Genomic DNA, 16,465 nt, shown 5'->3' on the forward strand with positions numbered 1-16,465 from the left:
GTTTACAGCTGCTGAACTGTCAGCCAAGGTAGCTTAGCATTAGCCACAGTAACAACCACCGTAACAACAAGGCTAATGTCAGAATAGTTGTTACGATTGTATTATCGTCAATGGTGCATCTTATGTGTTAAGTTGTATTGTTGTTAATTTAATTTAAGTGTTAAGTTGAGTTAATTTAAGTGTTAAGTGCTTTGTTACAGCGGCAGCGGTTGTGAAAGCGCTATATAACTAAATATGTATTGTACTGTATTGATAGTCACTTAGAAACACTTTATTTGTCCTCGAGAGGTTATTTCAAAAGGAGCAGCATTAAAAAAAAAAGGTAGAAAAGCAACGAACATAAAACACTGCAGCTACTTTCCAGTAAAATGCTATGTGCATTCAGACTGTCAGTCACAGTTGGGACAGGGAAGGGTCAAAGTTGTGTTCTACAATGTGAACATCACAGCCCTGAACCCACATGTCAAATTCAAGGCCCGGGGGCAAGTTCCGGCCCGCCACATCATTGTATGTGGCCCACAAAAGCAAATCATGTGTGTCAACTTCAAATTGTCATGTGTTAGAAATAACATTGAGATTTAGCAATACTTTTGTTACTCTGTTTACACTCACTTGAACAATAATTGGCGCAAACTTAACTGATTTCAAAACTGGTAATCCATTCATTTGTGTACAGTAATGCGATGAGACGATTAAACATTTTTGGTGGTTTCACTGTCCTAACGGCCCTCCAAGGGAAGACGTGACTCCAAAGTGGCCCGCGACAGAAATGAGTTTGACACCTCTGCCTGAACTTAATGGGAGCCACATTAAATGTGTGTGTGAGGAGGTTATGCAAGATTCCCTGAGTGGAGTGGAAGGTTTGATGGTTTCAAAAGCAGACAGAGCTCTAATGGGGTGTTCCATTATTTTTTAGCAGACTTTGGTAACACAAAGTCAGAGCGATGTTGCACCTAATAATGCTGTGCGACTAATGGTCATTAAAATATGGTACACATGACTTCTGTGTGTTTACTTCCTTTGTAGGGTGGACCGAAATAGTTGTACGGTGAATGTGGTGTTTTTAGATGTCAATAAAAAGCAAATTGCACCCAAATAGTATTAACAACATTTACATGGACAAAAACGATCAGATCGAATATGATCGTATCGGATGATCCTTGGAGCTGCAGTATTGGAAATGAAAAAGTGGGATAAAGCCATTGTTATTTGGAAGTTACAACAATTCACAAGTCCGATTGTACCCAATTTTGGAGATTCAACTTCAACAGACCTGTTTGTATTTGTTTGTTTGACCACCAAAGTTCTGGCAGTGATGTTTGTTCCGGCTTGATGGGAATGTATAAATATTTTAAGTGGCCGAGTGTGAGATCTCGCCGCTATATCATCTATGTGTAATTGTGCGTGCTGGAAACAGCCTTTCAGCACATTTTCTCCCACCCACTGACCCCCAACAGAGTGCCTTAGATTTTATTATACAAGCTGCTTGCGCCCGCGCGCAAACACACACACACACACACACACACACACACACACACACACACACACACACACACACACACACACACACACGATCCCCTGGAGGCAACAACAACACAAGCATGTCCCCCACAAGGCTCAGGACCCCATTCAGTCACAACGCACTAGCGCAATATTTTCTTTTTTTTTGTTGTTTTTCATTATGAAGCACATCACTTTCCTATTCCATATATTTTAATAACTGACATCTGGCTTGTCCTCAAAATGTATAAACAATGCTCAGTGCGCCTTTAGTCCTGGCGCAACTGCAGGATTTTTTTTTTTTTAGCTCACAGACAAAACCAGCTGATGAGGACAGCCCGCCCCAGCGCTCGTCTACAGTCTTCATGCAAATTTCAGTCAGGCGTAATAACGTTCAAAATGGCATTAATATTTGGAGTGAATCATCCGAATTGTGCAAGGTTTTTTAGTTTACATGGCCTAATGGGTCAAAAGCGTGATAAAGAGCTTAACATTTTTTTTAGCTTATTTATTCAGCACACTCCCTCTTAATGTGGATTCATGATGATGAGTGGGACATGAGTTACTTTGACTTGAGATTTTATTGAAACTAATTTCCGAGCATGATTCCTTTTTCTTATTGTACAAGTCCAGAGCCTGCAGAAAATGTCAATCATCCATTAACCCGTCAATCAACTTTTAGATACAACGTGCTCCTTTTGAGCTGTGTGCCAACAGTGACACTAAACTAGTAGGGTCAAAGGTTTATGTGTGTGTGTACAACAAGAAAAACAACCTTTTTTCAAAAGTTAGATAAATGATAGCACACCTTTTTGCATTACAAAAAAAGTAATTCTCATGAAAATCAGTTGTGAAATTAGGATATTACGACTCAATTTCAATGCCCTGCCCTTGACGTCAGCCTCCCCAACATGGCCGCCACATTGGCACATCCTTAGTTACTAGTTACTATAATGACTTGTGATCTGACTTATTCTTGTGAAATTATGGTTATTTATTGAAATCGCTTCATTTTCCTAGAGTACTGTTTCCATTCAGAGCACGGTAGAGGAGTGGCTTGTGTGTCTGCCTCAAAGTTCTGAGGTTCGGGGTTCAAATCACATGATCAGTGTCTTCTCATAGATAAAAATCAATTATTAATAATAACCTATTGTGTAAAAGTAATTTGAGAAAACTTGGTATTTCAGTAGTGCGTATCAAATTATCACCCTCTGCATTACCATCAGTACTGAAGAGTAATATAAAGTCAATGCAGTTGGCGAAGATACGTATGAATACGTGCCGGGTGGCACGATTGACATGATGCGAGTGGGGGGGAACATATTAGCTCAATTTGGTAAATTTGAACTGGAAGACATAAATGGCGTGACTGCCAATCACATACACAGCGCCCCACCCCACCCGCCCAAAAAAAAAAAAAAAGAAAAAAGTAGGACAAATTAATCATTGCGGTCTGTGGGCACCCAGTGCTGTACTACACAGCCAGCTTCCAATGCTGGGACCGAGCCAAAAAGGAGCAGTCTTGGAGAATGGCGAGTGAGGAAATTGAGTTATCTGATAAGTGGTTTTCCTTATTTACAGCTCTGGAAAAATAAATAAAGCAATAGCATTTAGCATTAGCCAAGGTTTTAGCCCAACCACAGGTCTCCTCATTGACGAGCGATGTTTCTACTTTTGTTTTTTTCTGTCAAATGAGGAGAAGCCCCTCCTCTTTTCTGTTGTGGCGTGGCACAAATGAAGCATGGATGGATGATCCGTTTCCATGAGATTTTCCTTCTTCCATTAGATAGCGATTGTGACTTTTTTGTTTTTTAATACCGAGATACTGATTACAGTCAAACCTTGGTTTTTGAACGTCTCTGATCTCGACCAAATCGGTTTTCGACCAAAAATTTCGAGTTTTTTATGCCTCGGATGACGACCGAATTTCGGTTCTCGAACCAACTGAGCGCACTTGAATGCGTCACTTGACTCCACTCGCCTTCCTTACACGAAAAAGTGACGCTTCCTCGGGTAGACGAGGATGTGACGCCTCCTCGTGTTGCGTTCCATTGTGCACAGACGTGTTCAATAAAGATTTTTTTTTTTTAAAAGAGCGTGTTTTCGGTTTTCGAACAAATCGGTTTTCAAACAGCCTTCTGGAACGGATTATGGTCGAAAACCGAGGTATGACTGTACTACATAAATGCTGCATCATGATATGATGATTCCAATATAAAGATATATACAGACTGTACATAATGACATCCAAGCTCTGTAAAGCTTACTTCAACGCCAGGCAGGACGCAAATGAGGGGGAATTCCTTGTGCTACTCATAGAATAAATCATCTCTGCAGCAATACACTCAACTCAATATTTTATATTTATATTTCGGAATATAGTACATTATAGGACAGCCGTCTCCTGCTAAATCTTCAGAGTGTGCATTGCGATGGCTATCTTGGCTCCATTAGCAAGCATGCGGAGACAGATGTTGGCCTCGTAATCATTTAATGGATATCTGGCTGCTGGCGTCAACATTGTCGCAAATGCATTCGAATTGCACCTGGACCGCTTGTACAGGAATTATTGTTGCCACTTATCACCTCCAAGAACCATGTTTTATCAAACAGAGATGATGGAATAGAGATGAATTTTGGGCCCCTACATTATACTTTTATTTTGGAGAAAGGGCCTGAATACATCATGGCCCGGAGGAATGGACTGTTTCTCAGGGTAATGGACCGCCTTCCTCCTCGGCAACCATAAATTCTCCAGATCTCGTCACTGACTCTGATGCATTGTCCAACCAAAATTGACTGATCTCATTCTTGTCTTGTGTAGCCTTCACATCTCTATTTACTTGCTCCCGTTCTCGCTAGATCCTTTGGTTTTCTTGTCTGGGTCACCAACTTTTAAGCAGATGTTCAATTCCTACACCAGCTCTGAAAAAGCGTTTTTACAAGCACTTTATAAGGTATGCCTGGGCTGGGCGAAAATTCAAAGTCAATATACAGTCAAACCTCGCTTTTCAAACGTCTCTGTTCTCGACCAAATCAGTTTTCGCCCAAAAATTGCGAGTTTTTTATGCCTCGGATTACAACCGAAAATTCGGTTCTCGACCAAACTGAGCGCACTTGAATGCGCCACTTGACTCCTCTCGCCTTCCTTACACGAGGAAGTGACGCTTCCTCGGGTAGACGAGGATGTGTAGTGTTCCATTGTGAGCAGACGTGTTCAATAAAGATTTTTTTTTAAAAAGAGCGTGGTTTCGGTTTTCGAATAAATCGGTTTTCGAACAGCCTTCTGGAACGGACTATAGTCGAAAACCGAGGTATGGCTGTATATCACAATTGACACATGATCAATATCAATAGAAATTGTGCTCAATACAGTATCAATTAAAAAAAAGAAACCAGGAAGCAAATCCAAACTCAATCGGTAGGGTGTTTTCAGTGCACAATGAACCATTTTTGCAAGCCTTATCTGTTGAACCAGCGAATAAATGTGTGAATGGATGCTAGTTTGTGCGTGTGTCATTCATATGCTGAATAAAAGTGTGGCTTAATTGTTGTAATAAATGAGCAGTCACGTCAGTGCAACTCTTGCAATATTCTCCTCTTTCTCTCTCTCTCTCTCACACACACACACACACACACACACACACACACACACACACGCACACACCAGATGAACATGGAGCATCTGATAGCATCAAAAGGGTGGCATGTCACATTTGTCAATCAAACCTCAAAGTCCATTTAAAAGACAGTCATCCCACACAATTTATTTAACTGGTGACCAAAAAGACAATGGGACATGGAGGGCCCTCCATTTCCCGACAGCTTGCAATTATAACGCCTCACAGAGAGCGTTACTCACTTTTTCAGTGTTGTGAAACCAGCGTTATAAGAGAGGCTGACTATTGATAGGGCAAAATGCCTAAAAAAAAATTATTTTCCCAATCAGCCATTCCATTACAATGCCACTAAAGATATGTGTTTGTATGTTATGAGCCAATATGTGAGTGATTTTTGTGAATAGGGCCCAAGTCTGATATTTATGAATTTGTAATATTTTAAAGATATGTATTTTGTTCTACATTTCACTGTGAAATATTCGTCAGAATTAAACAATAAAGTCACTGCCCCGAGTGCTCGGACCACCACAGGCACTCCTGTCACCTTTACCTTCCAGGCTCTCTCCAGCTCCTCTCTGAGCCCTTGGTATTTCTCGAGTTTCTCGTGTTCCTTCTTTCTGATGTTTCCTTCACTTGGGATCGCTACATCCACTACAACGGCTTTCCTCTGCCCTTTATCTATAATCACGATATCCGGTTGGTTTGCCATTACCATCTTGTCAGTCTGTATCGGGAAGTCCCACAGGATCTTTGCTTGGTCATTTTCCACCACCTTTGGAGGTGTTTTCCATTTTGACCTTGGGGTTTCCAGTCCATACTCCGCACAGATGTTTCGGTAGACTATGCCAGCCACCTGGTTATGGCGTTCCATGTCGGCTTTCCCTGCCAGCATCTTACACCCTGCATTTATGTGTTGGATCGTCTCAGGTGCCTCTTTGCACAACCTACACCTTGGGTCTTGTCTGGTGTGGTATATCTGGGCCTCTATGGCTCTGGTGCTCAGGGCCTGCTCCTGAGCAGCCAGGATGAGTGCCTCTGTGCTGTCCCTCAGGCTGGCCCTCTCGAGCCACTTAAAGGACTTCTTGAGATCAGCCACTTCCGTTATGGTCCGGTGTAGGGGCTTGTCCTCCCATGATGGTCCCTCTTCCAGGGCCTCATCCTCTGTTGTCCATTGTCTGAGAGATTCTCGGAGTACGTCATCTGTTAGAGCCTTCTCCGTCCGTTGGAGGAGAAGGCTCCAATGAATATATATATATATATATATACTGTATATACAGTATATGTCATACCTCGATTTTCGACCATAATCCGTTCCAGAAGGCTGTTTAAAAAGTGATTTGCCAAAAATCCGAAAATATTTTATTAGCCCGTGATTAGGGGCTAGTACACTCTGCAGAAATAACATAAAAACAGTCAGATATGCATAAATCACAATGAACGCTACACGAGGAAGCGTGCGTCACTTCCTCGTGTAAGGAAGCCGAGAGGAGTCAAGTGACATATTCGGGTTTGCTCAGTTTGGTCGACCCTGTTCAGGATAAACCGTGTTGAAAATGGATGGATGACTGTTACAAAACAGTGCTGTGGCAATTAATATGTGTACCTGTATTGTAAGTGCAAATGTATTGTTTGTTTTACTGAAGATGCTTGAATTTATACATCTTCACCATTTTAATTTTAACTAATTGTATACATTTTGCTGGGTCCTATAGGATTATAATTATAGTGTTTCAAAGAATTTGATTAGTTTTCATATTTTTTATGCTTAGACTTTTTTTTTTTTGCTTTTGTAACAAAAATACCGTAAATGACTGTTCTGTAAATGTTTGAATACTTGTGATGTCAAATGTTTTTTTCATTAATTTTTTTTTTCATAATTGAGCAGCCTTATTAGAGGCTATAATTCACTTTAATTACCAAGAGAACTTGGATGTGTGTTTGTACAACTGGGCTCATATTTGAGTGTTTCGGCTGGCCCATGTGAGCTCTGGTGGCGCACACGTCCAAAACGTCCTCCACAAAAGGTGCTTCTGAGATCCTTTTGGCTCGCCACTGGTGTGTGTTTAAGACATAATTTTCAGGCTTGCCAAAACATGCAGCGCAGGTCTTATCAGCCTGGCAAGCATCTCAAGAAGACCCGCAAGCAGTCACCCAGGCTTTAACTGACTGACTGTTAGCTTTGTGCGCACCCGAAGCAGGGCATCATTCGCAATGACGTTCGCTTATTTGTGTGTCGCTCGAAGCAGGAACAGACTCTGTTCCTGCGCTCATTCAAGCGCCTCTGTTGTGTACAAATACAAAGCAAGCGTCTCCCTCGACGAGTCTTTCATTCCTCGGCTGACTCATGAAACGCTGTGTTATCAGTTCTTCACTTCCCTCGGTGTAACACAGGTACTGAAGCTTATTTTGCAAAACAAAAAGGGTGAGCGCAACGGATGTGAAAGAGAATAAATGCCTGGAGAGGATGGGCCGTCAAAAACTAAACACAGCCGTTTATAACCAGTTTGGGTTATTAGTCATCCCCGTGGCATCAGCACAGCAGCGAGGAAATGTTTCAGGTTAATTGCATGCGCAATTCTAAGAACATTGCAGCAGTGGAGATGAAATAAACAGAATCCGCCAAGAAACGAAATAAGAAGCAGTAAACAGAAAGTAATAATTACAAAATGTACAGCTTGACACTCACAGCTGATGGGCAGCCATGACTTCCGAAGATAAAGGTATTTTGACATGAGAAGTTCCTCCCCTAGCGGGCTCTCCAGAGAGACTTGGGGGAGGAAGCTCTAGCGCACGGTATGTTGTCAAAAACAAGGCAATACAAGAAACACATTGAATAATTTGAACAAGTAGCACCCAAGTGATACAGTGGAAAGCATGAAAAACGCTGCAGAGTTTGCACAGCTTTCTTACGTACAGTAAACATTAGCAGTTTAGTCGCTAATTACTATCCGGCAGCCACCGGGGTGAAAGTAGCAATCAATCGTGTCATCTTTTGATCAGTTCCATTTGCATGTAGCAATGATGTTAATGCCGTATGTACGATCATCACTTAAACATTATGTTTACATTATAAGGTGTATTTATTATTCCTAATTGGTCCATTTCTCGGTAGTTCACTGTGTTATTTTATTTTATTCTACATTTGTCGTACAACTGTCCAAAGACAGCTGTAATGGACAGCATTTTTCACAACCCCGTTTTGTTCAGCGGCGATGTCGGCGCTGTTGTACAGTCTGCGTTGGTGCGGCTGGATGCATGGCTGCTGAAGCTGAGGATGAGGAGAGAGGAGCGTGCGCATAGAACGCGGATCCATTGTACTTATGACTTAAAATTAAATTTGTGGGAATATATACGATAATAAAATGTATATAATAATATGACATACATTAGACATTTTTTCTACAGTCATCACAGCCCTCTGAGAGACATCAGAGCCCTCTGAGAGAAACCATTACTGCAATGTGGGCTGATGCAAAAAAACATTTCACTGTCCTGGCGAAGTCAATTAAATATGGTCTGAATATGTTACACTGGAGGCATGTCCATCATAAATAAGCAAAATAACGGGAGTCATGTCGAGGTTACGATCCTTGAAATCAACAACAGAAAAGACTCAGCCTTGGCCAACTAAACAGCAGTTGACATCTTAACATATTTATTATTGTTGACTCAAAGCGAGGGCGGGGGGAAGTTTCGACTGGTTAGCGTGTCGGCCTCACAATGCAGAGGTGCAGGGTTCAATTCCGACTCCGACCTTCCTGTATGGAGTTTGTATGTTCTCCCCATGCCTGCATGGGTTTTTTCCAAGCACTCCGGTTTCCTCCCACATTCCAAAAACATACATGACAGGTTAATGGAACACTCTAAATTGTCCCTAGGTGTGAGTGCGAGTGCAGATGGTTGTTCGTCTATGTGCGCCCTGCGATTAACGGCTGGGATAGGCGTCAGCGCACACCGCGACTCTTGTGAGGATAAGATGATGGATGGATGGATGGATGGATGGATGAATGGATGGATGGATGGATGGACTTCAGTGGATTCCCTGATGGTGTCGTGTCAGTGATAGTGTGAATGAGTGTAAATGGTGGTCTGCTTCTATATGTGCCTTGTGATCAGTCTTCACTTGTGATCAGTCTTGGATGTAGTCTGCCATTCACCTAAACTCAGTTCGGTAGGCTATAGATCCCCATTGAACACAATACATATGTGGATTGATGGATGATTACTTCGGTCTTGTCACTGCTCTGTCTTGACCAGTGATTCTTAACCTGGGTTTGATCGAACCCTAGGGGTTCGGTGAATCGGTCTCAAGGGTTTGACGGAGCCTCTGCCATGGACACACCCTTTGGTTTCCTGGTGTTTTCAGGATTTTGTTTGGCCTTTTTTTTTTTTAGGTGGTAGGAACGGAGTCTGAGTTCTGATCGCAAGCTGCAATTCCAGACTGCTGACCGCTCGTCTCCTGGCCACAATGTTGCTGGCCACGTTTCTTTTTTTTGTTCCTTAAACCTAATCTCAAGATTTCAATTAGTTATGACATGCCTGCCCGCTTGGCCATCACTGGCTGCAGATGATCACATTACATTGCTTCTCCAATCAGTGCTGTGGGAAATTTAGTTCGCTTAGTAGTCAACGTGTGACTGTCGTGATAGTACATCATACAATTTAAAAAAATACAGTATATACTTAGGCCATGTAATTTTATTTACTTTTTTTTGTTTTCAATAAATGTGTTTTTAATGTCTTGAATTTGTAAAAAAAAATTTATGAAGGGTTCGGTGAACGTGCATAGGAACTGGTTGGGTTCGGTACCTCTAACAAGGTTAAGAACCACTGGTCTAGACCCTTGTGTCATCTCTTATGTGAAATGTGGACATCTACACATGCGGGTTGTGTCATCTGTTCCGTGAATGTAAATACAGTCATATCTGATGTGTTATTTGAAATGTACTGGGAAAGAGAGAGTCTCAAAAAATTAGAGGCCAGTGCGTCATAACACTTTACTCAGGAAATGATTTATTTACGACAAATAATGCATCTTTGTTGATCTATGCAGACCAGTGTTGGGCAGAATGAAATAACTGTAATTTCTTTATCTCGAGTGTCCACTTTTTATGACACTTTTGTGGTGTGTTGTGAGAGCTTTTCTGAAGTGAAACATGTTTTTGCTCAAGAAATGTTGGAAAACCCTGCTGTAGGCATTAAAATCGGAATTCAACCGACTGTGCAAATCAAGCCTTCGATAGCCGTCTTTGCTTTCAACACACCAGGGCTGGAGAAGTGAAACTTCACACTTCTGTCCCGCCTTTCCAGCATTCCCTTACATACAGGCGCCATCCTGCCTCCGTACAGCTGTGATGCCACCTCACAAGACAGAAAAACTGCAACGTCTCGACTTTCGTTCCCTCCATTCTATGAACGTCTACGTAGAATATGTCGGGCATCTTGAGTCAGTTGCAGTGTTAATGTTCGGCTGATCTCATGGTAAAAAAAGTACACACATTCGGGATGAATGTTATTCCAAGAGCAGGCAGAGATGAACCTGAACCGTCACTCCCTAAACATGACCAGATGTGTGCGGTGTGCGTGACTCAGGATAGTGTGTGTGTGTGTGTGTGTGTCTGTGTGTGTGCGCGTGTGTGTCTGTGTGTGCGTATGTGGCTGTGTGTCTGTCTGTGTGAGGACGCGCGTGCTTTCATCAGTGTAGAAAGTTACCAACTAGAATCACGTTGTGCACTGGTGCAAACGTAATAGGTCCTAAACACGCGTTGGCAATAAAAGTGGGAATGCAACAACTGTTTTCCATGACATTTCTTGTTGGTGTGTATGCGTGTCTCATAAATGCACTGCACTCTTACAAGCGAGTTCGGAGGTCGACAAGAGAGGGATTAAGGGATCATACACACCAGGGAGGATTCTATTGATTCAGCCACAATGACGCCACATTAAAAGCGAGCACATTACAATATGAGCGCTGTATGGGCGCGCTCGCTAATTGGAAAGGCGAAATGCGGGAATAACAGCGGCAATGCAAACACTTCCCGATCATCTCGCAGAGCGAAATGCAGGAATAACAGCAGTAATGCAAACACTTACTTCCCGATCACTTCGCAGAGCTCGTACACATCTTCGAAGAGAATGTCGTCGTCCGCCATAGTCCCAGTTTCACCGTGAAGGTGCAAATCCCAAGTAATACTGGGTTAGACTCCAAACACGGAGAGAAAAGGGCCACGACCAGGTGACCGTTGACAGGAATGACTGACAAACGTCGTCCGCGCCCAACGGCGGCGGTGTCGTCGGTAGATAACGTCCGTGAAAGCTCCCTGACCACCCCCGGCTCCCCCTCTATAATTCCGCTGCGTCGTTGGATACGAAGCGGCGCAGGGGGAGCTCGGTAATCCCGGTGTGGGAGACCACCACACTAGTCCAGCCCCGCCTTTCCCAGTTTTCCCGATGGCACCCTCCGGTGTGAGAAAGCAAACGATTCTCGCCTCAGCCTTACAGTCAGTCCAGCGTGCTGCTCACATCCACTTTAATATGCGTCCAGGTGGGTTTACGATGAGCTTCACATCCCGAGAAGCCGCCGATTGACAACCTTCGTGCCCGCCGGGACGTGGCTGCACACCGTCGCTTCTCTTCTTTTGCGAATCTTGAATTGTCGGGGAAAATTCCAAAAGGGTCTCGTCCCCTCACGTCGGGCTTTACTTCACTCTCCACTTCTACGGTTGCGTGTTTCTTCTCCCGATCAATGTCTTCCGTTCAGCTCCACTGAGCGATCCAAAAAGCCAAGCTCCGCCCACCACAAAAGTGATTGTGAAACTGCTCCCCGCCGTCTTCCATGTTGGCGCAGGGAGGATTCCCAGAGTTCCTTGAGGGCGACTGAAACAGTTAGAGCCAACATGGCGACGCGACAAGCCGGCAGAGCCGCAGTTTCCTCAGGTCTTTTTCATTGGGCAGGGTAGTCCGAGTGGTAACGAATGCGTGGAAACAACCTCACCTTTCAAAAAAAAAAGTAAATCCTCTTGTTTCGAGTCTTATGATTTGTAGATATTATATATTATATATGGTGTCAAAAATAAATATATAAAATGTATTTCACAGATCAATGTGAAATACACGCGCACACAAGCACACACACACACACAGACACAGTCGCTTATAGTGTAGTGTATAGTGGTACACCGGCCTAACTTGGGTCATCGTGGGATCGGTTCTCACTCAGTGACGGTGTAGATTTGAATGTGAATGGTTATTTGTCCTTACATACAGTATATGGACCCGGAACTGGTCGCCAGTCAGCCGCAGGACACGTATAGAGACGACCAACCATCCACTCTAACATCCACACCATCACTGAGTGGAAACAGATCACATGCTGCCGCACACAAGTCACAAGTTAGGAGAGTGAGTATAATATATTGTATATAAATATAGATTTATGGGCAAATTATGAAGTTACAACTGAAAGCTGATTTTGGATGAAATGCAAAATATTTGGAGATCTATCCAGTCAATTAAATCCGAGCAAAATCTGCAGTGTTTTCATGTACAGTACAGTATTTATTAAAGCCAGTACAGGGGTGGTAAGTTTCCCAAGGCCTTTTAGGCCATTGTTTCCCAAACTTCATTGATCCAAGGCACCCAATTTGCACACAACCATCAGACCAAAATATTTGAAAAATATGAAAACTAAAATAACGCTCAAAAATGTACTTGACTATTGTAAAACCTTGTCTGTTTTGTTGAATACACTGATTTACTTGCAAGTAGACTGGCGGTTGAGAAAGTGGTATTACTGGTTTTGTGAATGAACCATTTGGATCTCATCCAAGAAAATTGCGTGGCAGAAACTACAATGTCATTTCTACTGTCCACCTCTGTCTGCAAATACATGTTTCAAAATGTCTGAATGATGTAGCGAAATGTGAATCTAATCAAGGTAACCCACCAAATAAAATCAAGATGTTTTAAAGGGAATTGAAATGTAGTTTAGTTGTCTGAGGGAACTCTTCTGCCAACACAGGCCTATGTTACACAATTTAGTTTAATATTTTATGGTGTTCGGTGGGTTCAATACATTGCCAGCAGATTGCGTAATTAATGCGGAATGAATAATTGAGAAGCTTCTAAACCCAAGATGATGAAGTTGATATTTTACTCATGTATTAAAAAAAGATTATTCCACATGCAGTAATTCATTAAAAAAAAGTGTCACAGCAGCTCGGGGTCATATTGTTGTTCCCTCCTTGAAACACAAGTGCCAATATGTTTTATTTAGGACAGTGGTTCTCAAACCTTTTACACCACGTAGCACCCCAAAAAATACTTGGCTCTCGAAGTATGATGACCAGTAATGAAGTACAGTCACATAGTAGGCCCAAGTGTTCATAAAAACAAAACAAAACAAACAAACAAAAAACTAAAACTAGCCACTGTAATTCCATGCACGGTTTGAATACAGTATTAACGTGTTACATGTTAATATTAACATAATATGACAATTCAAATAAAGTGTATCGCATACCAAAGTTCGATGAAAAAAGTACTCCTATAAATGTAAATTCTATAAAATAAAATGAAAAAATATTTTTCATAAATGACCAATTTCAAACTTAAATGCAACAGAAATGCATTACTGTACATCAAATGTACTGTACTGGATTTTAAAAACAAATTGAAGTCACTGGAATATTATGCACAGTGAATCTTTTGCGTACCATGACATGGCACCCATAATACAATTTGAGGATCACTGACAAGACATATTGTGCTGATGGTTTGTTGCGTGGTCGGGCTTGTCGTATGGTGAAAATGGATCCGGTGGAACCTCTAATAAATATTTTCTTCATTACCCGCTTAAATGCCTTAAAATTCCAATCGAATGTGGTGTTAAAACTACCATCATGTGGCACATGAGATTTCAGTGAGAATCTAAAAGACAAATTCTGTGCATGTTCCTGCTTTTTTGTTGGGGAGGGGTAGTGGTTTTTTTTCTTTTTTGTCATTCCACAGAGGTATGGTGTCAGTGATGTGAAAGAAAACTGTTATCATAACACCGGAAATGTAATTTACTGCAGCATTTGAAAGACTGCTCAGTGCAATGTGGACAATACAAACAATTATACAACAATAATACTCAATACATTGCCTGTAGAGTTAATTTCATTTTTATGATGGCAACAGTTTTAATGGACCATATTTTCTAAGTTTTGAAATGAGAACAAGCCGACTGGCTAGCAGTCGGAATTGTCTGACGTGTCAGTGTCAGTGTGCCTGAGAGTTTGCCTATTTGTGCCCTGCGATTGCTGGCAAACAGGTCAGGGTGTGTACCCAGACTTTCGTGCAAAGACAGCTGTGATTGGGGAAGGTTAACAACAATAAGCAGTAACAATAAGCAGTACAGAGAATTGATGAGTGGATGAGAGTCTATTGGGACACACGCCGAACTTGTGTTCAGGCAGCGTGGGATCGGTTCCTACTCAGTGGTGGTGTGAATGTGGATGTGAATGTTTGTTTGTCTCTATATGTATCGATCAGTTCAGGGTGTAATGTGCCTTCCACCCAAAGTCAGCTAGGATAGGCTCCAGCAACTCCCCATGACCCTGTTCAGGTTAGCGGTGTTGTTGATAATGGATGGATGGATAGATGTATAGACCACACCATAATATTTGTGAACAATTTAGGCTCTAAGATGATTTTGGCTGTGATTGGCTGGCATCTAGTTCAAGGTCTACTACGCCCACTGCTCGAAGACAGCTGGGATCGGCTCCATCACCCCGCGCGACCCTCGTGAGGAGAAGCGGATCAGGTAATGGACTAATTCTAATGGGGAGGGCAGAGATGTTACTGACTACCACTGACCTGAAATGAAAACGATGATGAAAATGTCATGTGTTTCAGGTTGCCCTGCCAAATATTCTGCAACCGTTTTAAAAAAAAATCGATTTCTCTTTCCTCCCCGTCTGTCCCCTCTAAAACGTGTCTGTCTGACTGCATTCCCATGAAATATCAATCACAACACAACCATTGAAAAAGCATTTTAAACCCCCCTGTTACCAAAAAAAAAAAGAGAGGCATGTACAGAGAAGATCACAAGTCTGACTGTGAGAGCAGTAACCACTTCTTGAGGGACATACTGGGAACCAAACCGCCATCACCCGGTTTGTGGAAAACATTTTCTCACAGATTTGGATGAAATATATTGGTTGGGTTGTCTCCGAGTAATTACGCAAAATATAATGGCTAGTCTACTTGTAGACGGCACAGTCATTGTGAAATGTCCTATACTGGTCACCCAGCCTTTAGATTTCTACAGGATGATGTGGGCTTGAAGGCGCTCCCAAGTAGAAGCCAATTTGGCTTAGGAATCACAGGAATCGGGACTTCAGAAAATCTTATCTCCAACCAACACACCATTCTCACTGGTGGGCCAATCTGACCCGTGTTTGCGCGCACACGTGTGTGTGTGTGTGTGTTCTTGGGACACTGTGTACTATTGGAAAATAAAAGGAAGTTTACAAATAGCGGGTTGGATGTTGCACCGAGCGAGGACTCTCGTCTGTAACACACTATAACACGTGAGCCGCTTTTTTCTGCCTCAAGAAGCTAATTAGTGTAGATCAGAGGCGCATCTTGCTATTGCATAATGATATCCTCTGTCCGTTTTGGTTTTTGGAGTGCTACCTACGGTATGACCTGTGGCAGAATTTCGAGCAGAGGTTGTTCCATTTTTCATGTGGAGAGTAAACTGTTCCACCCCGTGAGGCTGAATGATAACTATTGCGTGTGGAATTCATCATCTTTTTTTTGCTGCGAGAACCAAGTGAAAGGACCTGTTATTCTTTACCCTGGAGTCTTTTCCACTCGAAATCAGGCACGCACACTGAATTTCTCATGTTTTTCAAAACGTTGGAAAGAAAAAGGAAAAACAAAATCATGGCATCACCATGTTTTTCAAAATGTTGGACAAAAAAAAGGGAAAAAAAACAATCATGGCATCTCCTCTTTGCATTTGTGCCAGTTCGTGATTCAGGGAGTACAATGTTAGAGGACTGTGTTGTCATAATTTTCTTCGTGGGGGTGGGGGCGGTGGAAGGATTCATTACAACTGATTTGAAATAGGAGACAGATAAACAACCATTCATACTCAAATTTATGAACAATTTCGCAAGGGTGACCAACCTGCCGTCAATGGGCATCAGGTCTTCCCTCACGACCACATGTGTAGCCTGCCGGCCTGTTCTAAAATGAGGTCACTAGTAATAAGACAGTTCCAAAGAATGTTGTTGAAGTGATAGTTTGACAATGTGAGAAATTGTAGAGATTTGTAGAAATAAAGTGTCCCATAA

General features: G+C 42.3%; 1 protein-coding gene across 19 annotated transcripts in view; it reads right to left on the reverse strand.

Moving 5' to 3' along the window:
• The window catches only part of caska (calcium/calmodulin-dependent serine protein kinase a), a 110,349-nt gene extending 98,443 nt beyond the window's left edge, over nt 1-11,906 (reverse strand). For 5 of the 19 annotated variants that reach the window (XM_086123030.1, XM_086123035.1, XM_086123036.1 and 2 more), the window contains exon 1: nt 11,214-11,906. In XM_086123030.1, coding sequence (XP_085979156.1) covers nt 11,214-11,272 — 59 coding nt within the window. In that variant the 5' untranslated portion in view covers nt 11,273-11,906. The remainder of the gene's footprint in view (nt 1-11,213) is intronic. The other 14 variants (XM_086123038.1, XM_086123037.1, XM_086123031.1 and 11 more) reach the window with 4 other exon arrangements.
• Nucleotides 11,907-16,465: the final 4,559 nt, after the last annotated feature.

This window comes from Hippocampus guttulatus, chromosome 11, assembly GCF_054856545.1.
Source record: "Hippocampus guttulatus isolate MCC_2025c chromosome 11, RoL_Hgut_1.0, whole genome shotgun sequence".
In the NCBI taxonomy this organism is placed as follows: Eukaryota; Metazoa; Chordata; class Actinopteri; order Syngnathiformes; family Syngnathidae; genus Hippocampus; species Hippocampus guttulatus.